The 23,245-nt window shown below is 34.1% G+C and overlaps 1 protein-coding gene across 2 annotated transcripts in view; it reads left to right on the top strand.

The window, feature by feature from the left end:
• Window positions 1–23,245, top strand: part of LOC120219600 (pleckstrin homology domain interacting protein) — a 130,038-nt gene that overhangs the window by 5,024 nt on the left and 101,769 nt on the right. For both annotated transcript variants that reach the window (XM_039216423.1, XM_039216422.1), the window contains exons 5-6: window positions 10,865–11,015; window positions 11,103–11,201. In XM_039216423.1, the coding sequence (XP_039072354.1) occupies window positions 10,865–11,015; window positions 11,103–11,201 (250 nt within the window). The remainder of the gene's footprint in view (window positions 1–10,864; window positions 11,016–11,102; window positions 11,202–23,245) is intronic.

The raw sequence follows: 23,245 nt of genomic DNA, 5'->3' as shown, positions 1-23,245 counted from the left end.
AAGTGTCCGATTCTTGATTTTGGCTCAGGTCACCATCTCATGATTCATGGCTTCGAGTCCCTTATTGGGCTCTGCGCTTACAGCACAGACCTGCTTAGGATTCTCTTTCTCCCTCCCTCCCCCCCCCCAAATAAATAAATAAATAAATAAATAAGTAAATGTCGTAATCCTTTTAATGAAGACTACATAGGGAAACAACATGCTGAAAGGCTGAAATGGGCAAAACTTCATCCGTTCTTACCTATGCAGTTATTCTGTTGGTATATATACCATTATTTTAAGAAGCCTGAGGCATTTACAAATACTTTTAAATGGAACAAAGTATCTGTTAAATTCTTTATACTCCTGAATGATTGTAAAGCGGCCTGAACATAAGGAGAAGTTGGATTATCCCGTCCCCAACTACATAATGGTATTTTACATGAGTAATGAGGCAGAATAGTACTGCAGGAGTTTGTTTCCAGTCTGTAAAATGGGCTAAAAATAGCCATATTTTGTAGAATTCAGTGAGTGATAACTGACTTGCACCAATCAAGTACTATGTAAAGATTAGTGTTTGCTATTATCAGAACTTTAGTCATGGTAGTAAAGTTTCCAATTTTAGCTTTATAATGCATTAAAGTTTAAGAAAAACATCTTTATTTCAGAATTATGCATAATTTTCTGAACATAGCGGCAGTGTAAGAAAGATCGCTTTAGAACTTCAGAAGATACCATTGGTATAATTATGTTGTAGATCCAAAGATGAAATAATTAAGTCTAAGATATTAAAAAAAAAGTATAATAAATACCAAAAGTAAAGAATTTTTAACGCATTGTGGCTAGAATTCTAGAAAAATTTTGGTGGTCTGTATAGTGATTTTATGACTTTTTTTTGGTGAACTAATTAACATTAAGAAATGTTTGGATGTTTGAAGTGTCCAAAATTGATTAGAGAATATATGAAGCTTTTTATCTTTTGGTAGTCAGATGATATTTAGGGATATGTGAAGGGAACTTGGCTGTTGCTTCTGTCTCCTTCTGTTAAAAGATTTATATAATTTAAGCTCCTCACAATAGTTTTTATTTTTGAAATTGTCAGGGTGTTTTGTCAGTCGGGTTTAAAGATACATGTTTTGAATTAATACAGACTTGAATTAATCTTTAAGTGAGCACTAGGTTAAATAAATCCTGTGAATGCCAATTTTTTAACCCATTCAAAATTTGTATGTCAGACCATAAGTTTTTCTTTTATGTAGACGCACTTTCTCTAGTCTACTGTAGTCATTTTTCTTTTTCCCAAATTGTATAGTTACCTGTCATTGTCACTGCAGCATTATAACAGATAAAATTGTATCCTATGCAACTTGTTTTACACAAGTAATACTAGACAGGTTAATTTCATTCTTGAGTTTCCCTATTTAAGCTTCTGAATTCATAGAAAAGTATATGTAATACTAATAGCAAAGTGGACATTAGTTAACAGTACTAAGTCTATCCATTTTAATGGACTTTTAATTAAATTCAGGAAAGTTAGGCATTAAAATAAGTGCATTTTTTTAAGGATATTTAAGTTGCTTTTGTAATTCTATCTAAAAGTAATGAAAGCTGTTCTATAATACGAACCAAACTTAGCATTTTAGAAATAAATTTAAAATGTGTAAATGATCAATTTCTATTTTGCTTGTGAGAAGCTATGTTATAGGTACCTTTATGAGTAATTTGTGAAAACTAATAAATTATTTTAGAATAGGTAAGTATATGTTACTGAGCATATGGAATATAGAAGAGTGTATTTTAGAACAGATTGGGGAAAATGATAGCTTTTTTCTCTATGGAATTTGAGAATTCAGTGTACTAAAAAATCAAAATTATGATGTAGGAAAGTGAAATATGTGAGAAGCCAATCTTCAGATGTGAAGTTGGTCTACCTTTTTTTGCCTTATACACACAGAAGCAGCCTATTTGAGCTCAGGGATCACAGATAAGGAAGAGGATGGATGGTTGGTTGAATGAGATTTTTATATTAAGAAAATGTAGTTAACAACATGATCTGATGCACCTTTTGCTTAAGTTAAAACTAAATTATAAATAGAATGAGTTTTGTAATACAAAGCTTAGGTTATTCGTAGTAGTATGGATGATGGCAGCCCCCTGCCGAGGAGGCACATAAAGAATCCATGTATTCTGGACTCCCAAGTGGCCTATGATCATGGTGGCATGACCCATTTGATCTCTATCAGGGATAGAGAACAGGCACGTAGCCTGTCTTGGCAGAGGTTATAGTATAAATGCAAGAAATATTTACCTTGTGTCATTTGATTCTGGTTTAGATTTGGGGTGAGGAAATAGTAAATTCTAGGCAACTGGGAGAAACATGCATTTTTATTTTAAAACAACTTCTCTGCCATTGTATGTGTGGTGTTATTTCGAGTATACTGTTTGAAACTGAAACGTTACTAAAAATGAAACTGGTCGTTCTCTTAAGAGTATTTATATTGGCACTTTAAGAATAGTTTAAGAATTTTTCGTCTTAAATTAATAGACGATAACTTTTCCAGCAGAATCCCAAATTTGAAATTTAAATTCTAGTTTAGTAAATATTTTAAAGAGGATTTCTTAACTGTACAAATTTTGCTCAGAGAACATGATTTGATTTAAAAACCAAAACTTCAGAATGTGTTATTTCAAAAAGTTAAATTTTATCATGTAGTGTTTTAAATTAATTTTTATAAAGCATCTTTTGTGGTTTGTGGAAACCTAAATTCTTGATAAAGTTTTTTTTGTTTTTTGGTTTTTTTTAGTAAAATTTGGTCAGATTGTGATGAATAAAATTTGGAAGAGCACTATGCATATTCTTTAAAAGACAGATATGTATTGATAATACTAGCTGAATTATCTAAATTAATTCTTAGGTGGTTGATTAAATTGTGAATAGAAGATAGTCTTTCAAGCATGTTTATTGACCGTTAATTAAGAGTAAATAGACCACCAAGATTAATTTTGACACTTAATAAGATTCTGTATTAATTTTATTATACTTCTAATTACAAAGAAATCATAGGCATGTAGAGAGTCCTTCTGAGAATAGTTACCCAGATTAGAGAATTTGACTCGAAAAATGTTTATGTTGGTTCTATTAAGCGCATAATCATAAGAGCTGTGTGACAGTGGAGCAGGAACTTAAGTTTTAAGCAGGAAACTGTAATGAATGAAAATAATTAATCTTGGAATCAGGAGACCTTGGGTTTGATTACTAACTTTCTAAATGTATGACTTTGAAGAAGCTGTAACCTTTGGACTTTAGTTTTCTATATCTGTGAAATGGGAAAAATACTTAATCTTACTTGCTTGTGAAGATAAATTTTGAGAATCCTTGACACAAAGTAAGTATTCCGTGTATTTTTCTACATGGAAGGCTATCACACAGTTTTCTAAAATAATGCTCAGAAAATGTAAACTTGCTTTAAAGGTTGTAGATGTAATTTTAGCCTTTATTTTGTAAAGATGGTAATAGATTTATAATTACAAGTTTAAAGTTTTGAGAATTTGAGATCTGGCTTTAAAAATAGGCCTTAGAGAATGATTGATAGCAAATAGGGTTTTTAAATTTATGATTTTGTTTATATGTTAGAATAGTTCTAAAAATAAGGATTGTATTTTATTAAGCTGACCTTTTAGAACTTAGAACTATTGTGGAGAGGAGAAGTAACTAGTCTTCCAAATTTGAAAAAAAATTGAGAAAACAGTTGTGAAAAACTGGCATTTTTAGAACAAATCAGGTGTTCAGGACATAGTAGTACTGAATATTTGTGGATCTTCTTTTCATAGGGACTTCTTAAATTATATGCTCGGGGAAGGACTGGCATTTCTAGATCTCACAGGCAAATCAAGTAGTTTAATTAATTATATTGATCTGCCTCATTTTGGAAGGTCTGAAAAGATTTCCAAAATGTTTTTTCCCTGTGTAGGTCTAGATAGATTCTCAACATGAAAGATCAATGTGGAGGAGCATGTAAAATGGAGTATAATTAAAATGATAGTCACCTCCACATCAGCTACCAAGGCAATCTCAGTCTTGTAGGTGACGACATTGAGATGTGGAGTAAATGTTTTCCTCCTCATTCAGCAAGTTTAAACCTAGACTGTTGGACTTTAGAGCTTTTAATCAAACTTTTGACCTTTCTTTAAAAACCGACTACAATTCTTAATGACAGTATGTCTGGTGGAATCCAGTGGTTTCCAGGTTTTTTAATATTTTATTCCCACTGATAAAATTTACATTTTAATGATAATTTCCATTGACAATGGCAAAATTTTCTTGGTTGGGAAGAATGGCTGTTTATATGAAGTAGCATAGCAAACAGAAGCAGATAGTTTTAGCCAGAAAGGCAGGAAGGTAAACTACTCAGTCTTTTCTTGCTCCTTCCTTGCTACAGTTCACATTTTCAGAAGAGAGTCCTGTTGTTCCAATTGTGATAGACAGTTCTAGAAATTTTTTATATATGCAACTCGAAAAAGGAGTAGTAAAGGTTTATGATTTGGGTTGAGGCTTGAGCAGAGTTGTCTCTTTCACAGAATTCTGCTATCCCTGATAGTAGAAACATAGATAGAACCAAGAATTATTTAGATCAGGGGTGGTAAACTATGTTGGTTGCAGATAAATTGTGTAGGAAACCTGTTTTTTATAAGGCCTCAAAGCTAAAGTTACTACATTTTTAGAGCTGGTAAAAAAAAAAAAAATATATATATATATATATACATACACACACACACACACACACACACACACATGTACAACAGATAGTCGCCCTCAAAACTTAAAATATTTATCATCCGACCCTTCACATAAAATGTCTGCTGACCTCTGCTCTAGACATCATAACATATTTACAAAGGGATACCTTTAATTCAGGTTTTAACCATTAATTATAGACCATTAATCCAAAGATTATTGTTACTGTATCACGTGATTCTCTATTGGGATTGGAGGTAGGGGTGGGGATATGAGAAGTTTGAAAAAGCTCTGAGCCCCCTGGTGTAGGAGTGAATCTCAGTGGAATGACATCAGAGTTTGCATCTGTAAAGCAGGCTGTTGCATCTAGTAGGAGAGATGAGATGTTTGAGAATTTAAAAGGGGAGCACAGCTGATAAATATGCATTTTTTAAAATTTTCTTTTAAGGATAATAATCATAAATTTTACGGTTGTTTAATCTGTTTGTGCCTTGTAACTTTATGAGTTTAAAATTTTAGTCTTAGAAATATCGAGAAAAGTAAGGTTGATCACATTGATTTCCTTTAGCCACAGTAGGAGAGAGTACTTAGGGTTGTCACTCTCTTTGTAATTTTATTTTCTATCCTTAGTTTATCTTTTTTAAAGAGTTTTATTTATTTAAGTAATCTTTACACCCAGCGTGGGGCTTGAACTCAAAAACCTGAGACCAAGAGTCACATACTCTTTGGGCTAAACCAGCCAGGTGCCCCTCTATCCTTAGTTGTTGTGTCTCCCTTTACCTATAGGAATTTGTGCTAGTTTGTTTTGTACTAAAAATGAACTTTAGAATGTTTCTTTTTCTGGCACAGTTCAATGTCTGTTGAAAACTATTCAAAATGTCCAATTTTAAGCTTTCTTCTATATTGTTATATATGTATCTGAGGCAATAGGTACTATAGGCAGTGTAAATGAGGGCTGGAATTACACTGGCTTGGTTTGATTCTCTGCCATCCACTAAATGTGTGTGATCTTGGGAACCTTGCTTTATATTATTGTATAATAATTTCTTCATTAATGGGAATAATAGTTATATCTCTTATGGTTGTTAAAATAACTAACTGAACTTTTACATGTAAAATTTACCATACTCACCACAAGGCCTAGCATTGAGAGTGCAGTCAGTATGTGTTAGTGTTAATATTTATCACCATTAACTTTATAATTTGGTCATGCTTTTTATACTTTAATGTCTTAAGAATTTGAAAGCAGCATGGGTCATGGAAAGTGATCAGTATATTAGAATTGTGGATGATATTTTGTTTTTCCCAAATAATAATGTACAAATTATTACTGAGAATCCAAATATATATGTTTTGTCTAAGGGATTTAATTATGATATCATTTCCGATTTCCCTTTTGATTTCAATTTCCTTTTAGCTATTTACCAGTATAAATAAATAAATAAAATAAACATTTATTCAAACTAAAAAGTGTAAGTTAATATTAAAGATACAGTGTCTTGCTAATTTGAAAATTAAATATGCCTATATGCTATATAGGAACCATTTTAATTTTTTTGAGCCATTTTAATTTTTTAAAATTTGTGTTTGTCTTTACATTTTATTGACCATAATGACATGGAGTAATATTTATTAAGAATAATGATTTAAGAAGGTAGCAAAAGAAAGTTTTCATTTATCTTTAAAAGTATGTAGTGTATGTGTGTGTGTGAGAGAGAGAGAGAGAGAGAGAGAGAGAGAGAGAGATGCAGTTAGGACCAAAAAGAGACTTGATTCTTATTCTCTTGTAGTTAATGGTGAAGTTGAGAAGAAAAACACTGTATTATTAAACTTCGAAATGTATAATTATAAACTGATACATGAGTTAAGAAACAGTCACCAAGAGTATGCACCCAAGGTAACACATTTAGAATGGTAAGGTAAAGGAAAACAAAGGAGGTTATATTGGAGAGAAGATTTGAAGCACATTGAAGAGTTGTTTGGGCAGGGAAATGTAGGTAGAGAGTGTGCCACATGGGAAAAGCCTGACAGCAGAGATCACAGGTAAAGAACATGAAAAAAGGCCAGTATATCTAAATATGGTAAATGGGGGTGGGACTGTGTAGGACTAGGAATGTGCAAGATAAAGCAGAGAAGTATGAATGGACTATACATGCCTTTCAGGATTTGTAGACCATGTTAAGGAGTTGGATGTCTGAAGAGCAAGGAAAGTCTCTGAAGTGTTTTTTTGTTTTCTAATTTTTAAAAAATGTTTATTCATTTTTGAAAGACCAGGTGTGAGTGGAGCAGGGGCAGAGAGAGAGGGAGACAGAATCTGAAGCAGGCTACAGGCTCTGAGCTGTCTGTCAGCACAGAGCCCCATGTGGGGCTCAAACTCATGACCTGCGAGATCATGACCCAAGTCAAAGTCAGACGCACAACCAGCTGAGCCACTCAGGTGCCCCATCTCTGAAGTGTTTTTAAAAAATTTTTATATGTTTATTTTTGAGAGAGAGAGACAGAGTGTGCGCTGAGGAGGGATGGAGCAAGAGGGAGACACAGAATCTGAAGCAGGCTCCAGGCTCTGAGCAATCAACACAGAGGCCCATGGGGACCTGAACCCAGGAACCTCGGGATCATTACCTGAGCTAAAGTCAGACACTCAACTGACTGAGTCATTCAGGTATCCCTCTGAAGTGTTTTAAATCAGGGTGATTTGACCAGATAAAGCTTTTGGAAAGGTGATAATGATTGCAATATAAAGAGTACCTCTGGAATAGAAGAGCTTATAGATTCCAGTGAGGTAGGAGGCATGAGTGGATGTGGGAGAGAGAGGGGTTTATTGCAAAGATGATTTTGAATTGGACTGTTGTGAAGAATAAGAAGGGCAAATCATTTGGACTTGGTGACTACTTGGATATTGGGAATGAGATGGAGGAATGGGCAATGTGAAAAACACGACTTTTTCGTTTGAGGCTGGATAGATAGTGTTGCCGTTTGTCAGGGTAGGGAACATTTTGGGGAGGAGTGTTGACATGAGGATTATGAGTTCATTTTTTCATATGTTGAGCTGAGGAGGATTTGGGACTCCAAAGAGAAGTATCTTTTAAGGAAGTTTGAAATGTAAGTCTAGATTACAGATACAAATTTGGGAATCATTGGTATAATAATTGTCCAAGGAGAGAGTATTGAGTGAGAAGAAATAGGGTCTGGAACTGGGCTCTGGGATCCTGGACCTTAGAATAGGAAAAGTCAGTAGTTACTGCATATTGTCAAATGTTTGTTTACCTAACAAGCACTTAAATACAAGTATGATGTTAGGTACTGAGTAGACAGGTAAACGAGATCTAAGCCCATGTCTACTTATGTAGGTCATGGACAAGTCGGCAATCTTAGGATACTGCAGGGAACCTTCAAAACAGGGCAAGATAGAGTTGTTTTGGGGGGGAAGATGATCATAACTATGATTAGATTCCCACTGAAGTCTAGATATCAAAATATATGAAGAACAGTTAATATGATAAAGTACTACAGAGTGCTGATGAGTGGGGTAAAAGAATATTTTGGGAAAGAGTATAATGTGCTATGGAAACACAAAGATAGAAAGTCCAAAAAGAAGGGGCAGAGGTATTGTAGTAAGTCATAGAAGGCAGTGAGGCATAGACTGAGACATGAAGGAGAATGAGGTGGGGAATGTGGATGGGCAGAGGGTACAGCTTGTATAAAGTTTCAAAAGCCAGAAAGTCCCTGAGGATTTTAAGAACTGAAAGTATCTAACTTTTAAAGTGAAAGTTGATTTTGAAAAATTGAAATATACTAAATCACCAAGGAAAGACTAAGTCTGAGAATATGGATTCATAATATTTTATTCAAAGACACAATTCTGCAATAAGGATTTTCAAGTTCATACCTGCAGTGTGTCTTGCAAACTCTAAAACAGGATAATCACAGAACTAAAGTTCGTAAATAATGAACTTTATGATTAAAATAAATTTTTAAAGGAAATTTTGATCAGTTTAAAGAAAGCACATGAGAAATATACAATTTAGAACTAGAAGGTACTCTAAATATTCTAGGCTTTTTCCTTTAAATTTTGTTTTTAAGTAAATTAGGGAAGATTCAAGTATAATTTTAAAAATTCATGCTTTGATAATTTCTTCAAAATTTGTTTTGCTTAGCTAGTCACACTAAGGTTTGGAAAAGTATGTTTTGAGTCAGGAAAGTGATAATAGAGAAAAAGAATCCTAGCTTAATTAAAAAAAATTTTTCTTAATGTTTTATTTATTTCTGAGAGAAAGAGAGAGCATGAGCAGGGGAGGGTCAGAGAGAGGGAGATACAGAATCTGGAGCAAGCTCCAGGCTCTGAGCTAGCTGTCAGCACAGAGCCCAACACGGGGCTCGAACCCACGAACCGTGAGATCATGACTTGAGCCAAAGTCAGATGCTTAACTGACTGAGCCACCCAGGCACCCCAAGAATCATAGCTTCATAAGATAAGTTTAGGAAATTGTATTAAACAGAATCAAACAGATTTATCTCAAGATTTTTCAGAGGTACATAATATAGTATATATAATTTGTTATAGGTTAGAACCTCTTTTCGAAAAGTCTTCATTCCACTAGTACTTATTGACCATCTACTATATGCCACACTCTGTATTATTTAAAATTGTGTAACAGTGTGCCTCCATGTTGTCTCCATGGTAGGAATGTATTATGATAAAAAGTAGGTTGGTTTCTCTTAATTGGCTTCAGCTTAGAAGGATGAATAGTAGCTAACTTTTTAAAAATACCATTCATGTTCTTCTACAGTTCGGGTATAACAGATACTGCAAGATGTAATGAAATGATTCATCCCATCAGTTCCCTCCCCAAATCGATCTTATAAGGAATTCATAATAAAATTGTCATTACCATGTGTACTTGAGTAGCATTTCTCAAATACTTGGCCTCAGAACCCCTTTATGTTAATAAAAATTACTGAATTTTCTTTGTTTACATGGAATTATTTGTTCACATGATTTAAAAATTAAGATAAATTATAAAGTATTTTATTCATTTAAATATAATAAATTCATTTCACGTTAATAGAAATAACTTTTTAATAACAGTTTTCTAAAACAAATTGTTGAAGAGTGGCATTGTTTTATACTTTCAGGAATGTTTAACATCTGGCTTAATTGATTTCTTCTATCTGCTGCCTCATTTAGTCTGTTGCAATATCACATGCCACTTGGCCTTTGGAAAAATCCATCATACATTCATGAGAAAGTGAAAAAGCAAAATAACTTATTAGTATTATTTGTGATTTTTACTTCAGGAACCATCAGGGGTTCTCAGAACTCACTTTGAAAACAGCTGAACTATAATATTTAGGTGGTACATTGACAAATTTTTTGTAACTTGATAACCTAACTCTGAAGTGATAAAATAGTATACTTTTTTTCCCTGTAATTCTCTTTAGAGTCTTCTTAAAGACTTTCAGGATGGATAATAAAATTATAGAATTTCATGTCTTGGCTTCAAATCCTAGTGTAAATTAAGCAGTGTTTTGAAGTTGTTCCAAAAGTGCCCAAACTTTTTGTGGTAGGTAGATTTATTTTATAGTTGAAGCTTAGTTAAATCAGTAGTTGGACTTAGGCCTTTCTCACTAAGGTTTTTTTGTAAATTACAAAATTCATCATAGAGGCTCTATAAGTGTTTTTAAATTTTGTGATGAGTACATGAATTATCAGGGGTTTTGTTTGTTTTATCCTTAATTATTCTGGAGATATTCCTTATATGAAAGATCCAAAACATTTATTATATTTAATAGTTGGATGACTTGTAACGTTTTGAAAGTTAAAATGTTAAACTGAAACATTTTAGGTTATAATGCTGTATATTTTTTCTTCTCAGTATTTGCATTGACTAGAATCTGCTAATTTATAAGTTGCTATATTTAGGTTACATTAATTTAGCAGTTTTTCTTCTGGGTGAATTAAATGATGGTTGGGGTAACTATTTTATTCTGTGAGTCAAGTGGTTGAACAGAACAAACATGGACTTTTACCCCAAATAAAATGAAATGTGGACTAGTCAGAACAAAGTATTCTGTTTTTTAAATTTTATTTACTATAAAGAACCATATCACTTTATTTAGCAAGTATTTTATATGTCTTTCACATAATAGGTGAAGTATTACAGACATTTAGCACCTGATCACTTGCTGCAAATATGTCATCGTCTAGGACCTCTTCTTGAACAAGAAATTCCACAAAGCGTTCCTGGAGTACAAACTTTATTAGGAGCTGGAAGACAGTCCTTGCTACGCACAAATAAAAGTATGAACAATTTCTAATAGGATTTAGACATTCTTTTTTGTGTATGTGTCCTATCTTTGGATCCATAAAATTATGTGTGTTTGATAGGCTGCAAGCATGTTGTATGGAAAGGATCTGCTCTGGCTGCATTGCATTGTGGAAGACCACCTGAGTCACCAATTAACTATGGTAGCCCACCCAGCATTGGTGAGTTGTTTGAATTCATTAATAAGTTGATATCCTCTTGGTAAAGAGCTTTTGAATATAAAAAATGTTTCAGTACTTCAAGAGAATTTCATACTATGTGCATTAGTATTCAATGAAAAAAAGCTATCATTTTTTAATAAGTCAGTAATCTTAATAGTGAAGTCATAATATGTAATTATGGATTGTATTTATTGCACCTAATGTAGGCTAGCTAGCTCATTGATACTCTACAGGAAAAAAACTGTTTTCCTAAAATGTATTACATCGACTTTGTGGGGGCCTATAACACAATACAGATTAGTTATGATGATGGAAAAATAAATAGTTTGGTTATTTGTTTTATAAAGTATAGTGCATTTTTTTGCCTTTAAAATTTCAAAGAGAAACTGATACAGATAGGTCTTCCTTTTATGAAAAGGCTCCTAGATCCATTCCTTTGTATCTTTTACTACTAGGCACTTGTCTAAACCTAGATTACTGTAGCATCTTCCAGACTAATCTTGCTTTCAGTGTCTTCTCCCTCTTTTCCTTCCCAGTCATACTTAGAACACTGCAATGTTAATCTTACTTAATTTTACCCTTGGTGTGTTGTCCTTCTGCTCAAGGTAGCATAAAGAGATTAAGATATTTTAATGGTGTCATAACTTCTCTAGCACCAATTTAAACTTCTGATTTTCAGAGACTTTTATATTTTAGTCATAGCCTATTCTCCCACCCACCCTTTTGCCTTTCTAGGAGTGTTTTCTCCCTCTTCCACCTATCCAAGTCATACATCTTCCTTTTCTGAATCCTTATAATACTGATGATCATCAGCATTGCAATTCTGGGGGCACCTGAGTGGCTCAGTCGGTTAAGTGTCCAACTTCAGGTCAGGTCATGATCTCGTGGTCTGTGAGTTCAAGCCCCGTGTCGGGCTGTGTGCTGATACCTCAGAGCCTGGAGCCTGCTTTCAATTCTGTGTCTCCTTCTCTTTCTGCCTTTGCCCTGCTCATGTTCTGTCTCTCTGTCAAAAATAAGTAAATATTAAAAAAACAACATTGCAATTCTGCCTTTTGCTTAATATTTATCTAGTGTAGTGTATCTTTTTTTCATTGTTTTACTCTTAACCTTTTTGTGTCCTTTTATTTCCCATGTCTCTTAAAAATAGGAAGTGGCTTTTTAAAAATACAGTATGGTAATCTTTATGTTTTATGTAGAGCATTTTGTTCTGTATGTATAATTACTGATAAATGTGGGTTTAAATCTCCTAATACTTGCTACTTGGAAGGTGATCTCTCTTGCTGGTTTTCTACAGTTTGTGATATGCCTTGGCGTCTGTGGGGTTTATTTATCTTGTTTGAGATCCATAAGGTTACTTGAATCTGTCATCTCTTTTTACTGGCATTGGAAAATTCTCAGATATTATATTTCAAAATATCATATTTGCTCCATTCTCTCTCCTCTTGGACTCCATTTGCACATGCTATTCTCCCTTTATCTTCTCTGTCACTCTCTTTTTGTATCTTTTTGTCTCTGATGTATTCTGGTTTTCACTGACCTAATTTCTAAAGGTATCCTATGTGTATGGTGGGCAACCATTGATGATTTTTTTTTTCAGCATATGATTATCTTGGTTACATAATGATATTTATACATAATCTTTACATAATGATATTTGTATATAATCTATATATAAAGAGAAGCTTTTAATAAAGAAAGGATTTGAGACACTGGAGTGTATTTGCGCTTAGAAAATTACACTGGGAGCAGAATGGTGTTCTTGAAAGAAGGGGAAGGTAAAATATTAAAGGAGTTTCATTGATAAGGAGAAGTTTATCCTCTCTTTGAAAAACTACAGGTCTGTATAGTAAGAATGTGTTACGTTATTCTTTAAACACATTGTCATGTAGCCCTGTGGTAGGCAGTGCAAGTGCAAGAATGATGGACAGTAAATAACTTTCCTCTGTGAGTAATTATTATGTGCCAGGCAGTACTCAAAGCATTTTTCATTTATTTTCTCTTTTAAACCCTAAACAGTCAATAGGAGGAACTGTTCTTACTTTATAGAAAAGGAAATTGAGGCATGGAAAACTTTGGCATCTCGACCAAGGTTATTTAGTGAGTCATGAAACCAGGCTGACTCCATTATGCTATGTCTTATTTTCAATCAGCTAAACTTAAGTATTAGCATTTGGTTACTCAAGACAATTGATATTAAGTCTCATGGTCAAATCAGTAAATTTGTTGACATGGATATAGGGAATATGACCAAAAACGTCTTGTTTTTTGTCACATCATAGAAATACAACTGGTATATTCAGGTATCAGAATTAATTACCAAGCAGGTAAATTTTGTACCTTTCTGAAAGACTTATTTCATTTTTAGGGTTTAAGATAAATGTTTTTTTCTTCCATTCGTATTTTCAGGTAAATACTAGTTCTTTGTATTTAGAAAAAACTATTATAATGCTAATTTTACCTGCTTTTTCATATTTGCATATAGTTTCTTAAGGTACTGAAGAAAAAAAAGCTGAACTAAAAATGAGTCTACCTACTCTAGTAATAGTTTACTATCATGTCTTATCAGTTCACCTTGGTGACAGTCCTGAATGTTTTGTGATTGCTACAAATTGGGAATAGGATGGTAATGGGAAAAAATGTTTATCAAGCTTTGGGCCTGCTTGGTGACACAGTGTATCATTTTACGTTAGAACAGAGTATGGGTTAGAAGATTTTTTTTTTTAATAATGAAAATTTGTAGTACTGACTTAATTTTTTTGTTGATTCCTCTTTGCTATTTTTTCTTTTATAATTTATTGTCACATTGGTTTCCATATAGCAACCAGTGCTCATCCCAACAAGTGCCCCCCTCCATGTCCTCTTTGCTGTTCTATCTGGCTACCTTTAAACATTTTCTTTGCTCTTTCCTCGGTCAATGTAGCAGTACCAAGTATAAATGGACATAAGAAAAAACCTTAACATTTTAGCTTTTCATAAACTATGGATTTAAATGTTTAATATAGATCCAGATGTTTACATTTTGAAACATTTGAGATTTTTAAAAATAAACTTTTAACTTTGGAATAAGAAGTTACTCGCCGAAGAGTTGCACAGATAGTTCACAGTTCCTTTATACACTCTGTGCAGATTTTCCTAATGTTCTAATCTTATTACCTGGTACATTTCTCAAAACTACAGAACCAGCATTGGGATGATATTATTAACTAAACACCAGACCTTATTCATATCTCACCAAGTTTTTCTGCTAATTACCTTTTCTTGTTCCAGGTTACTACACTGCATTTAAGATTTGGTTTTTGTGTGTTGTTGTTTTTTTTTTTTTTTTTAAGTGAACTTTCTCTTGTAACTCAGAGGATCACATAAGATGAGTGTGGTGATAAATTGGGTTTTCCTTTCTTAGATTTTTGCAGACTATATGCGAACTGTTGTACTTCTCAATTTGAGTATTTCACATTTGTCTGAAACTTTAAAATGCGTAAAATAGAACTTCTGACCCTGTGAAACTTGTTATTCCAAGCCTGGGAGTTAGACTTCCTAATTCATTTAGTAAATAAGGCATGTGTATTTTATTCTAGTCTCTTGAATTTGTTTTTCATTACCATTGCCAACAGGCACATTTGAGGCCTTGGTACTTCTTGCCTGAAGCTCTAACATCTTTCATTCACTTACTAAATAATTACTGAATCTCTCTGCATTATTTCTGGCTTTGGGTTCGGATCTGGAGTTGTAGGATAAGTAAAACATGCTTGCCCTCTGCTCTCCTTGAACTTACAGACCACTTGATCCCTTGCCTCTAGTTTTATTCCTGTGCTCTAGGATTTAGCTCTTAATCAAGGTTTTGTAACTTTGGCACTATTTATATTTTGGGCCAGAGAACTATTTGTTGCAGGCTACTGTCTTGTGCATTGTCGGGTGTTTTATCAGCATCTCTGCCTGTGCCCAGTAAATGCTAAAACATTTCCCACCTCTTGCCCCCTGGAATTGTGACAACCAAAAAACATCTCCAGGTATTCTCAAATGTTCCTGGGGCAAAATTGTCTCCAGTTGAGAACGCTAATTAAAAGTTCTAAAAGACATGTGTGATCCTGTCATGCCTCCTTTCCCTCATTGACTTTGAATAGTCTTAACTGTGTAATGTCTCTCACAAAATCGACCTTTTCCTATCTTCCCGCCTTTTCCTCACCTCTACCTGTGCTCTAGCTTTGTGTAACTTCTTGGCAGTTCTTCACAGTCAGCTAAATTCTTATCCTCTTGTCTCTGTACATATTTTATTTCTGTCTGCAATATCTCTTTTTGTCAGTTCTATGAATATCTATTCATCCTTTAAACTTTAAATGTCTGCCTATGCTTACGTCTCCTATAGCTTTTGTCACATAGTTGTGTCTATTTTTTTCTTTGCTTTTTCTGTAATATTGTTAGGACATGGAGGATAGAGATTATGTTTAATTGCTTTTTATAGACCCAACTCCTCAGCATTAGTAAACATTAGATGAAGAGACAGTCAGTATTTGATGAACTGGAGTGGGACTCAAAAAGTTCAGCAGTGTATAGGGGGTAAAAATTGGAATAGATGGTTGGAAGAAGAGCAAGAGTTGGTCCAAGGATAGCATTGAATTAAGGGAAAGCCACAGAAGCTGGTTTTTAACAAGTAAACGTTTATTAATGAACTGATCTATCAGTTTCATTACACTTGGGACGTCAAAATTATACCTGTATAATTTAAGACCCAGGTGTTGAGCTTCTCTCAGCTTTGTGTCTTTTAGCCCTTGATGTAAATTGTGAAAATTGGACTGGAATTCATTCTCCGGGCAGGAGAACCAAAGCATTCATCTCCTTTCTGGTCCTCTAGAACCTCTTTAAATGGAGGAGAAATAAAAGAAAAGAAAGATCATACTAATCTGTTATCACTAGCTTCTAATTAATTTTCTATGGAAGAGATGCATGAATGTGTATTAGGCATAACAGATTCACTTTCAGAAATACTAATGATCTCAGGTATTGTGCTTTCTCCAATCTCCTTACCCATATTATGCCTGTTTTCAGGTATAATTTACTCTGTATTTACCTATGTTCAATAGGCATAATTCAGTAATAAATGACATTAGTGGAGGGAGACCAGGAAAGAAAAGACTTAGGTACATTAAAGCTGTTTTTAATCTTAAATTTGGAGATTCCTTTAATACAGGTTTATCTTGTGAAAAAAGTTCTAATACATTAAAGCAGTCATTTGCTTATTGACTGTTTACATTATTTGACATTTACCATATTAGCAAAGTAAACTAATGTTTAGGTTTTCCATATCTCATCTTACATGTTGTTTTGCCTATGTAGTTCATATCTCTGTTCTCCTTGTTGCTTCTGTCATTTTATTTGTTGCTTCTGCTGCAAGGTTGCAGTTCTTGTGGGTGAGGATAAGGAGTATTGGGAAACCTGATTCTTAAAAATGTGTGTGTAAGGAAAGTTTTACCTTGGAAAATAGCCTTACTATACAAACACCCGGTTAACACTAAGGAGCTTTTGCATGAAAAGGAGTTTTAGATCTCCTCTACATTTACCGTTTTTTCCGAGAAAACTAGTTTTGAACAAAGGCAGCAAAGATTTGCTTAAAATTAGATTATAAATCTTGGCTTGGCTTTAGTCTAGATGTGTGGCCTTAGGCAAATTAATTTTTTAGAGTTTCAACTTCCTCATTTGTAAAATAAGGGTAATACTTACCATATATGGTAATTTGGAAACAAATGAGATAGCAAAGTGAGGCACAATGTAGACTACACTAAATGTTACTTTTTGCCCTTTCTTCCTATAATTCTCATTAAATGCATTATTTTGCTAGTAAATCTTGAGTACTTTTAAAGAAAAGGGTCTTTTCCCCTTTTATTTTCACTGCTATGTTTTGCCACATTTCCAATATTTGACTTATTCTGCAATTGGTAGTTTTTTAACATAATTTGACACTGGTCTAAGAGCTGGAAGTTAGAGTTAAATTATTTCCTCATGTAACTATATTTCTTACATAACTATTAGTAATATCGTATACTGAATCTATAAGATTTAACATATAACAATTGACATATAATTCAGTAATGTATAAGATAATCTGTAGTTTCTTTCGTGTTCACTTATTCTTTGACTCATATTCTCTTAAGTCTTGTACCTTTTTCCCCCTCAGTCCATACTTTCTCCTTTGTTAGGCCATCTATTCATCACTTATTTAAAAACATTCATTTTGACCATTTTTCTCAGTAACGATTTTCTCTCTTAGAACGCATTTTCTTCTATTTTTCTAATCTTAATAGTTTTATAACTTGTGTTGCTTAATCATTTCTGACTTAGCTGTATTTTTGGATTTTTATTTTTTGGTCTTGGCTTCTGTCTTTTCGTCTGTCCCTTGAATGATATTTATGCACCTTTTTTTTTTCTACTATACTGTTAGGGCCTGGAGGATAAGGATTGTATTTCATTGCTCCTTATGGACCCAACTCCTCAGCATTAGTAATATTAAATGAAGAGGCAGTAGGTAATTGGTGTAATTAATGAATGAGGTGGGACAAGAAAAGTTCAGAATGATACTCATATTTCCATTTGGCACAGGTTTTTTGTTTTTTTAATTCTCTTCCTTGTTCCCCTTCCTCCCTCAGCCTCCCTACTTCCTTGTTTTGCCTTCTAAGAATAGGTAACTGTGAGAGACTCCTAAGATGTATTGCATTTTTGTTTTAAGGGAAATAAAGCTAATGTTCATTATGCCAAAGTGCCAAATATATAAAATAGACATTATTATTTATTTTTTCTTTTGCTTAAATTTCTTTTCAAATTTATGGTTGACCAAAAAAGGGGAAACACTTTGAAGAATGCCAGTTTACTTAGGTGAGTTCAAATTATTACTCTTGTAGCTGTGTTTTATTTTCTTTTTGTAAATAATGAGAAGAAATTCATTTTAAGGTCATAGATGTGAGTGCTATCATCTGTGCCCCCTGATGCCTTGTTGCACTATGTCTGGCAAGTAGTTTCCATAGTAATTAGGAAGCACTAGCACAAACCCCTTTTAGTTTGTGTTCTGTATTTTTCCAAATGCCTTATTGGTGTTGAATTTCATATCTGTTTAAGTGAAGCAAATTATCTTAGTTTCTTCATAAAGTCTTTGACTTTTCATTTTGAATTTTGAAGTTAAGAATTGAACATCTTCTGGGGTACGTGGGTGGCTCAGTTGGTTGAGTGTCTGAGCTGACAGCTCAGAGCCTGGAGCCTGCTTCGGATTCTGTGTCTTCCCCCCACCCCCCGACCCGTCCCCTCTTGCCCCTTCCCTACTTGTGCTCTTGTCTCTTTCTGTCGCAGAAATAAATACCATAAAAAATATTTTAGGGCCGCCTACGTGGCTCAGCTGCTGCTTAAGTGTCTGACTTCGGCTCAGGTCATGATCCCACAGCTCATGATCTCACGGCTCGTGAGTTTGAGCCCTATATCAGGCTCTGTGGTGACAGCTGAGAGCCTGGAGGCTGCTTCAGATTCTGTGTCTCCCTCTCTCTCTCTGCCCCTCTGCACCCTTGCTTGCTCTCTCGCTCTCTCTCTCTCTCTCAAAAATAAACATTTAAAAAGGTAAAATAAAAATTTTTAAACTAAAAGAAAAAGAAGAATTGAATATCTTCCTAGACATCTTGAAATAAGTCCATGATCAGGCTGAATAGATATATGAACAGAGCAGCAGTTTGTTCAGCTTCTTAAGGAAGATGAAGGGGGAAAAATGATGTCTCACAAAAGTCTTTTAAAAAGTAAGAGAAAAGCTGTGTTCAGTAAGATTTAGTTTTATAACTTGAAGAATTGATTGTTCAAGGACAGTCAGTATTGTGTTAGTATATAATTAATACCTTTGAGTTTACAGAACAAGTTGTCTCATTTGATTTTCATAACAACATTGCAAGACCCAACTTTATTGAAGAAATTGAAACTTAAGAAGAGGTAGTGACCAACTCTGTTATCCCTGGTTTTGTTGTTTCTGTCACATTTATTTAGCACCTTTTTGCCTTCTAAGTGAAATTCTTAATGCATTAGACTTGTACTACTTGTGTCCATTTATTGACTTGGGTATGGGAGCCTTTGAATTATGCCTCAGAGTGTGAACTTTAGAAAGATTAAAATATGGTATATTCTTTAAAGTTTATCATTTACCATATAAATACTTAATTTGAGAGAAAATAATTCAAGTCCTTGAAAAAGACTTAACAGTCTTGCTGGCAAACTGATTAATTTTTATTCTAAAATGAAATTTCGTTTTTTTGAACCCTTTGATTTCTTTTGCAAAATCAACTTCATTGTGGTCAGGCGATGAAACTGCTTTGGTTATCCCAAAGCAAATCTTAGGTTATTCTCACTTCTTTCTTCTTAAAAACTTTCAACTTACTATTTTCAGAAAATAATCCAGAATGCCTTACCATAGTTTACAAAGCATTTTGGAGTCTGCCTCCTACCTTCCCATCTCTTCTCTTGACACTTGCCCCTCTGTGCTCTGTGTGCTAGCCATACCTACTTTCTTATGTCGCTTGAGTTCCTTGTTCTTTTCAGCCTCAGACCATTGTATACGCTCTTGCCTCAACCTAGAATATGCTTCCTTCCCACCAACATTCTTTGTTCCATTTTTGAGGTCTTAGTTTAAATGTCCGTTTTTCAGAAAAGCCTGACTCACTGATATCCAACCTTTCCCTCCCCTGCCATATATTTAAGGCCTTCTGCTGTATATTTTAAGGTTTTACTGAAACTTTTTTTTTTTTTTTTTTGCTGACACTTGTAAGTCCTTGTTTCATGTCTGTGTTCCCTGCTAGACCTTCATGAGATTAAGTACTGTGCTTTTTCTTCCTCTGTTACATCCCTTTGTCTATATTTGGCTCATATAGGTGCTGTATAAATGTTAATTTAAAATTAAATGATTACCGTGTTTGGCATAAAATGATATAGCTTTTAAAAAAATGAATTTTTATTTTTGTTATTTATCATTATTTTTTTAAGGTTTTATTTATTTCTGAGAGAGAGACAGCATGAGCAGGGGTGGGTCAGAGAGAGAGGGAGATACAGAATCTGAAACAGGCTCCAGGCTCGGAGCTAGCTGTCAACACAAGCCCAATGTGGGGCTTGAAACCCATGAACTGTGAGATCGTGACCTGAGCTGAAGTTGGACGCTTAACCAACTGAGCCACCTAGGTGCCCCATTAAAAAATGAATTTTTATTAAAATTACTATGAAAACATTTAAAATTTTATGATTGAAGTAGCATCAGACTAGTTTCTAAGAAAGAAAAAGGAAGAATAATATAAATCAAATAATTTTACAATTCTAGTAAATTTGTTGTATTTTATTTGTTTTTATTTTTTTTAATGTTTTATTTATTTTTGAGAGAGAGAAAGAGAGACAGCGTGAGCAGGGGAGGGTCAGAGAAAGAGGGAGACACAGAATCCGAAGGCAGGCTCCAGGCTCTGAGCTGTCAGCACAGAGCCCAATGCGGGGCTTGAACCCAAAAACCGTGATTTCATGACCTGAGCCGAAGTCGGACGCTCAACTGACTGAGCCACCCAGGCACCACTATAATTCTAATAAATTTGAATCCTTGTAATTACAGTGTCTGTTTTGGGGGTTTATTTGTGGTTATTATATACGTGTTTCAAGAGAATTTTTTGCTTAACTCTTGGAATCTCTTTACTTTCTGTATTTTATTTTAGTATTTATGTTCTCTTTAGAGCTTATTTATCTTTGTGGTATCTGTTAAATCTTAAAAACATGATGTCTTTCATATGGGAGGTACAGCTAAACACCAAATTGACTATGTAGAGACTTGGAGGGTATCTGCTGTGCATACTAATTATTGTAGTTACAGTAGTAAAATAGAGAAGCTCTCCTGGGTGCTGTGTTGCCCAGGTGATTTCTTTTTCTTTTTCTATTTCTATTTTCTCTTGCCTTTTTTGTTGACAAAAAGTTGTTTACAGGATTATCCTTCTAATGTTGCAAACCCCTTATACTACAAAAATAAAGTTGGGAATTTTGTTCATTATAGTTAACGGTGATTTATTTGCCTTGTTCTTGTGTTGGTTAGTTGCTAGTTACTGGTGCAGGATGATATAAAGATCAGATGATGATGTAGAAATAAGCCAGTCTGTGTTGAATTATTTCCCAGATTATCTCTGGCCCTCAAGTTACGAAAATTTGGTGGTTATTCCCTACTGACGTCTGTGTTAGTAACCTCAGGAGAATTGTGGCAAGCTTGTCAGTTGTGGCTCTATAGTGAATTAAATGTTAAAAACTCCTTATATGAGTCCTTCCCAAATAAAATTGAACCTACACTGTCTTTGATATATTTCTCTTTTACCATAAAATTTTAAGGGGAAAGATTTTAGAAACAAAACTTATAAACAAAATTAATAGTGCTTTGTATTATTTTATGGCTTTTGAATCAAAACACATGTAAATTCTTTGTAGTCTTATCATTCAATCCATTGTCAGATTGGCTGTGATTATTGTCTGTTTTATAGCATACAATTCTGGTACTTAAGTATACTTTGTCTTGAGGGTTTCTTTTTTTATGATTAAATAAATTTAAATTCATTGCATCTTTATCCTTGGGCCTTTTTTCTCAGTTTTTGAATTTAAGTTAATCTCTTTAGACAGTTTAGATGTTTCATATTGCTCTTTTTGAGTTTCTTCAGATAGACTGAGCTATACTTTAATTAAAACTTAATCAGAATGAGGGGCGCCTGAGTGGCTTAGTCGGTTAAGCGTCCGACTTTCGCTTAGGTCATGATCTCGTGGTTCGTGGGTTCAAGCCCCGCGTCGGGCTCTGAGCTGGCAGTCAGCACAGAGCCTGTTTCAGTCTGTGACTCCCTCTCACTCTGGCCCTCCCCTGCGCACGCTGTCTCTCTCTCTCTCCTAGAAATAAATAAAAAAACATTTAAAAAAAATTAATCAGAATGAATAGGTGATCAGTAGAGAAAACTTGGAAAACAGAACAGCTTAAAAAGCAGTCAGTCTCACTGGTTAACTGCTATTACTGCTCTGGCGTATTTCCTTTCAGTCTTTTTTTCCTAATAATTGTCTACCTAACTACCATGGTAAGAGTGTGCTCTTGAGAGTAGATGCCTGAATTTTATCCTCGGCTTCAATTCTAGAAAAGTTAAATTTTGTCTTTCAGTTTCCTTATTGGTAAGGAATATTACTCCGTTATTAGGGATAAAGTAGTACCTGCCTTAAAAGATGGGTGAGATATTAAATGACATGGGTGACATGTAAATGTAAAATGCCTGGCATGTACTTAAGCACTCAGTAAATATTAGCCATTATTTTCCAAACTATTATTTCATAATAGTGTTCTATAGCTATTTTTCTCCCCATACTCGTAATAGTATTGTATTTTGACATTTACCCACATTGTTACTTGAAGCAGATAAGCTTCTTCTATCAATTAGATTCTTTTTTTAAATGTTTTTTAATGTTTGTTTATTTTTGAGAGAGAGACAGAGTGCAACTGGGGGAGAGGCAGAGAGAGGGGAAGACATGGAATCTGAAGCAGGCTCCAGGCTCTAAGCTATCAGCACAGAGTCTTATGTGGGGCTCGAACTCATGATGAACCACGAGATTATGACCTGAGCTGAAGTAGGACACTTAACCGACTGAGCCACCCAGGCACTCCTGTCATTAGATTCTTGAAGTCCTTGAACCTCTCTGGCTCTAACTCCTGATTACTTTTTTCTCTACATAGCTATTTTCTCAAGGTATTTGATTCCTGGCTTTAACATAGCTTCTCTTTTAGAAATGCACATAGCTATTTTTTTGTGACCCATAGTCATATCTCTTTTTCATTAGAACATTTTTGTGGCTCTTTGAAATGAATAAAACTTGATGTAATTTTATGCCTTATTAAATACCTTTGGATATATCTAATGGAAACTTTGAAATCACCAACACTACATTATAGGCAACTTTTTGGACTTGCAAGGTCATCTCTGTAGTAATTATTCTATAAGTGCCTGGTCATGGATATAGCATTATTTTGTTGGGAAAACTAGTTA

Source organism: Hyaena hyaena, unplaced genomic scaffold (assembly GCF_003009895.1).
Source record: "Hyaena hyaena isolate Hyena2069 unplaced genomic scaffold, ASM300989v1 scaffold_633, whole genome shotgun sequence".
Lineage (NCBI taxonomy): Eukaryota > Metazoa > Chordata > Mammalia > Carnivora > Hyaenidae > Hyaena > Hyaena hyaena.
Note: the sequence above shows the minus strand (reverse complement) of the source record. Positions and strands in the feature narration are given on the sequence as shown.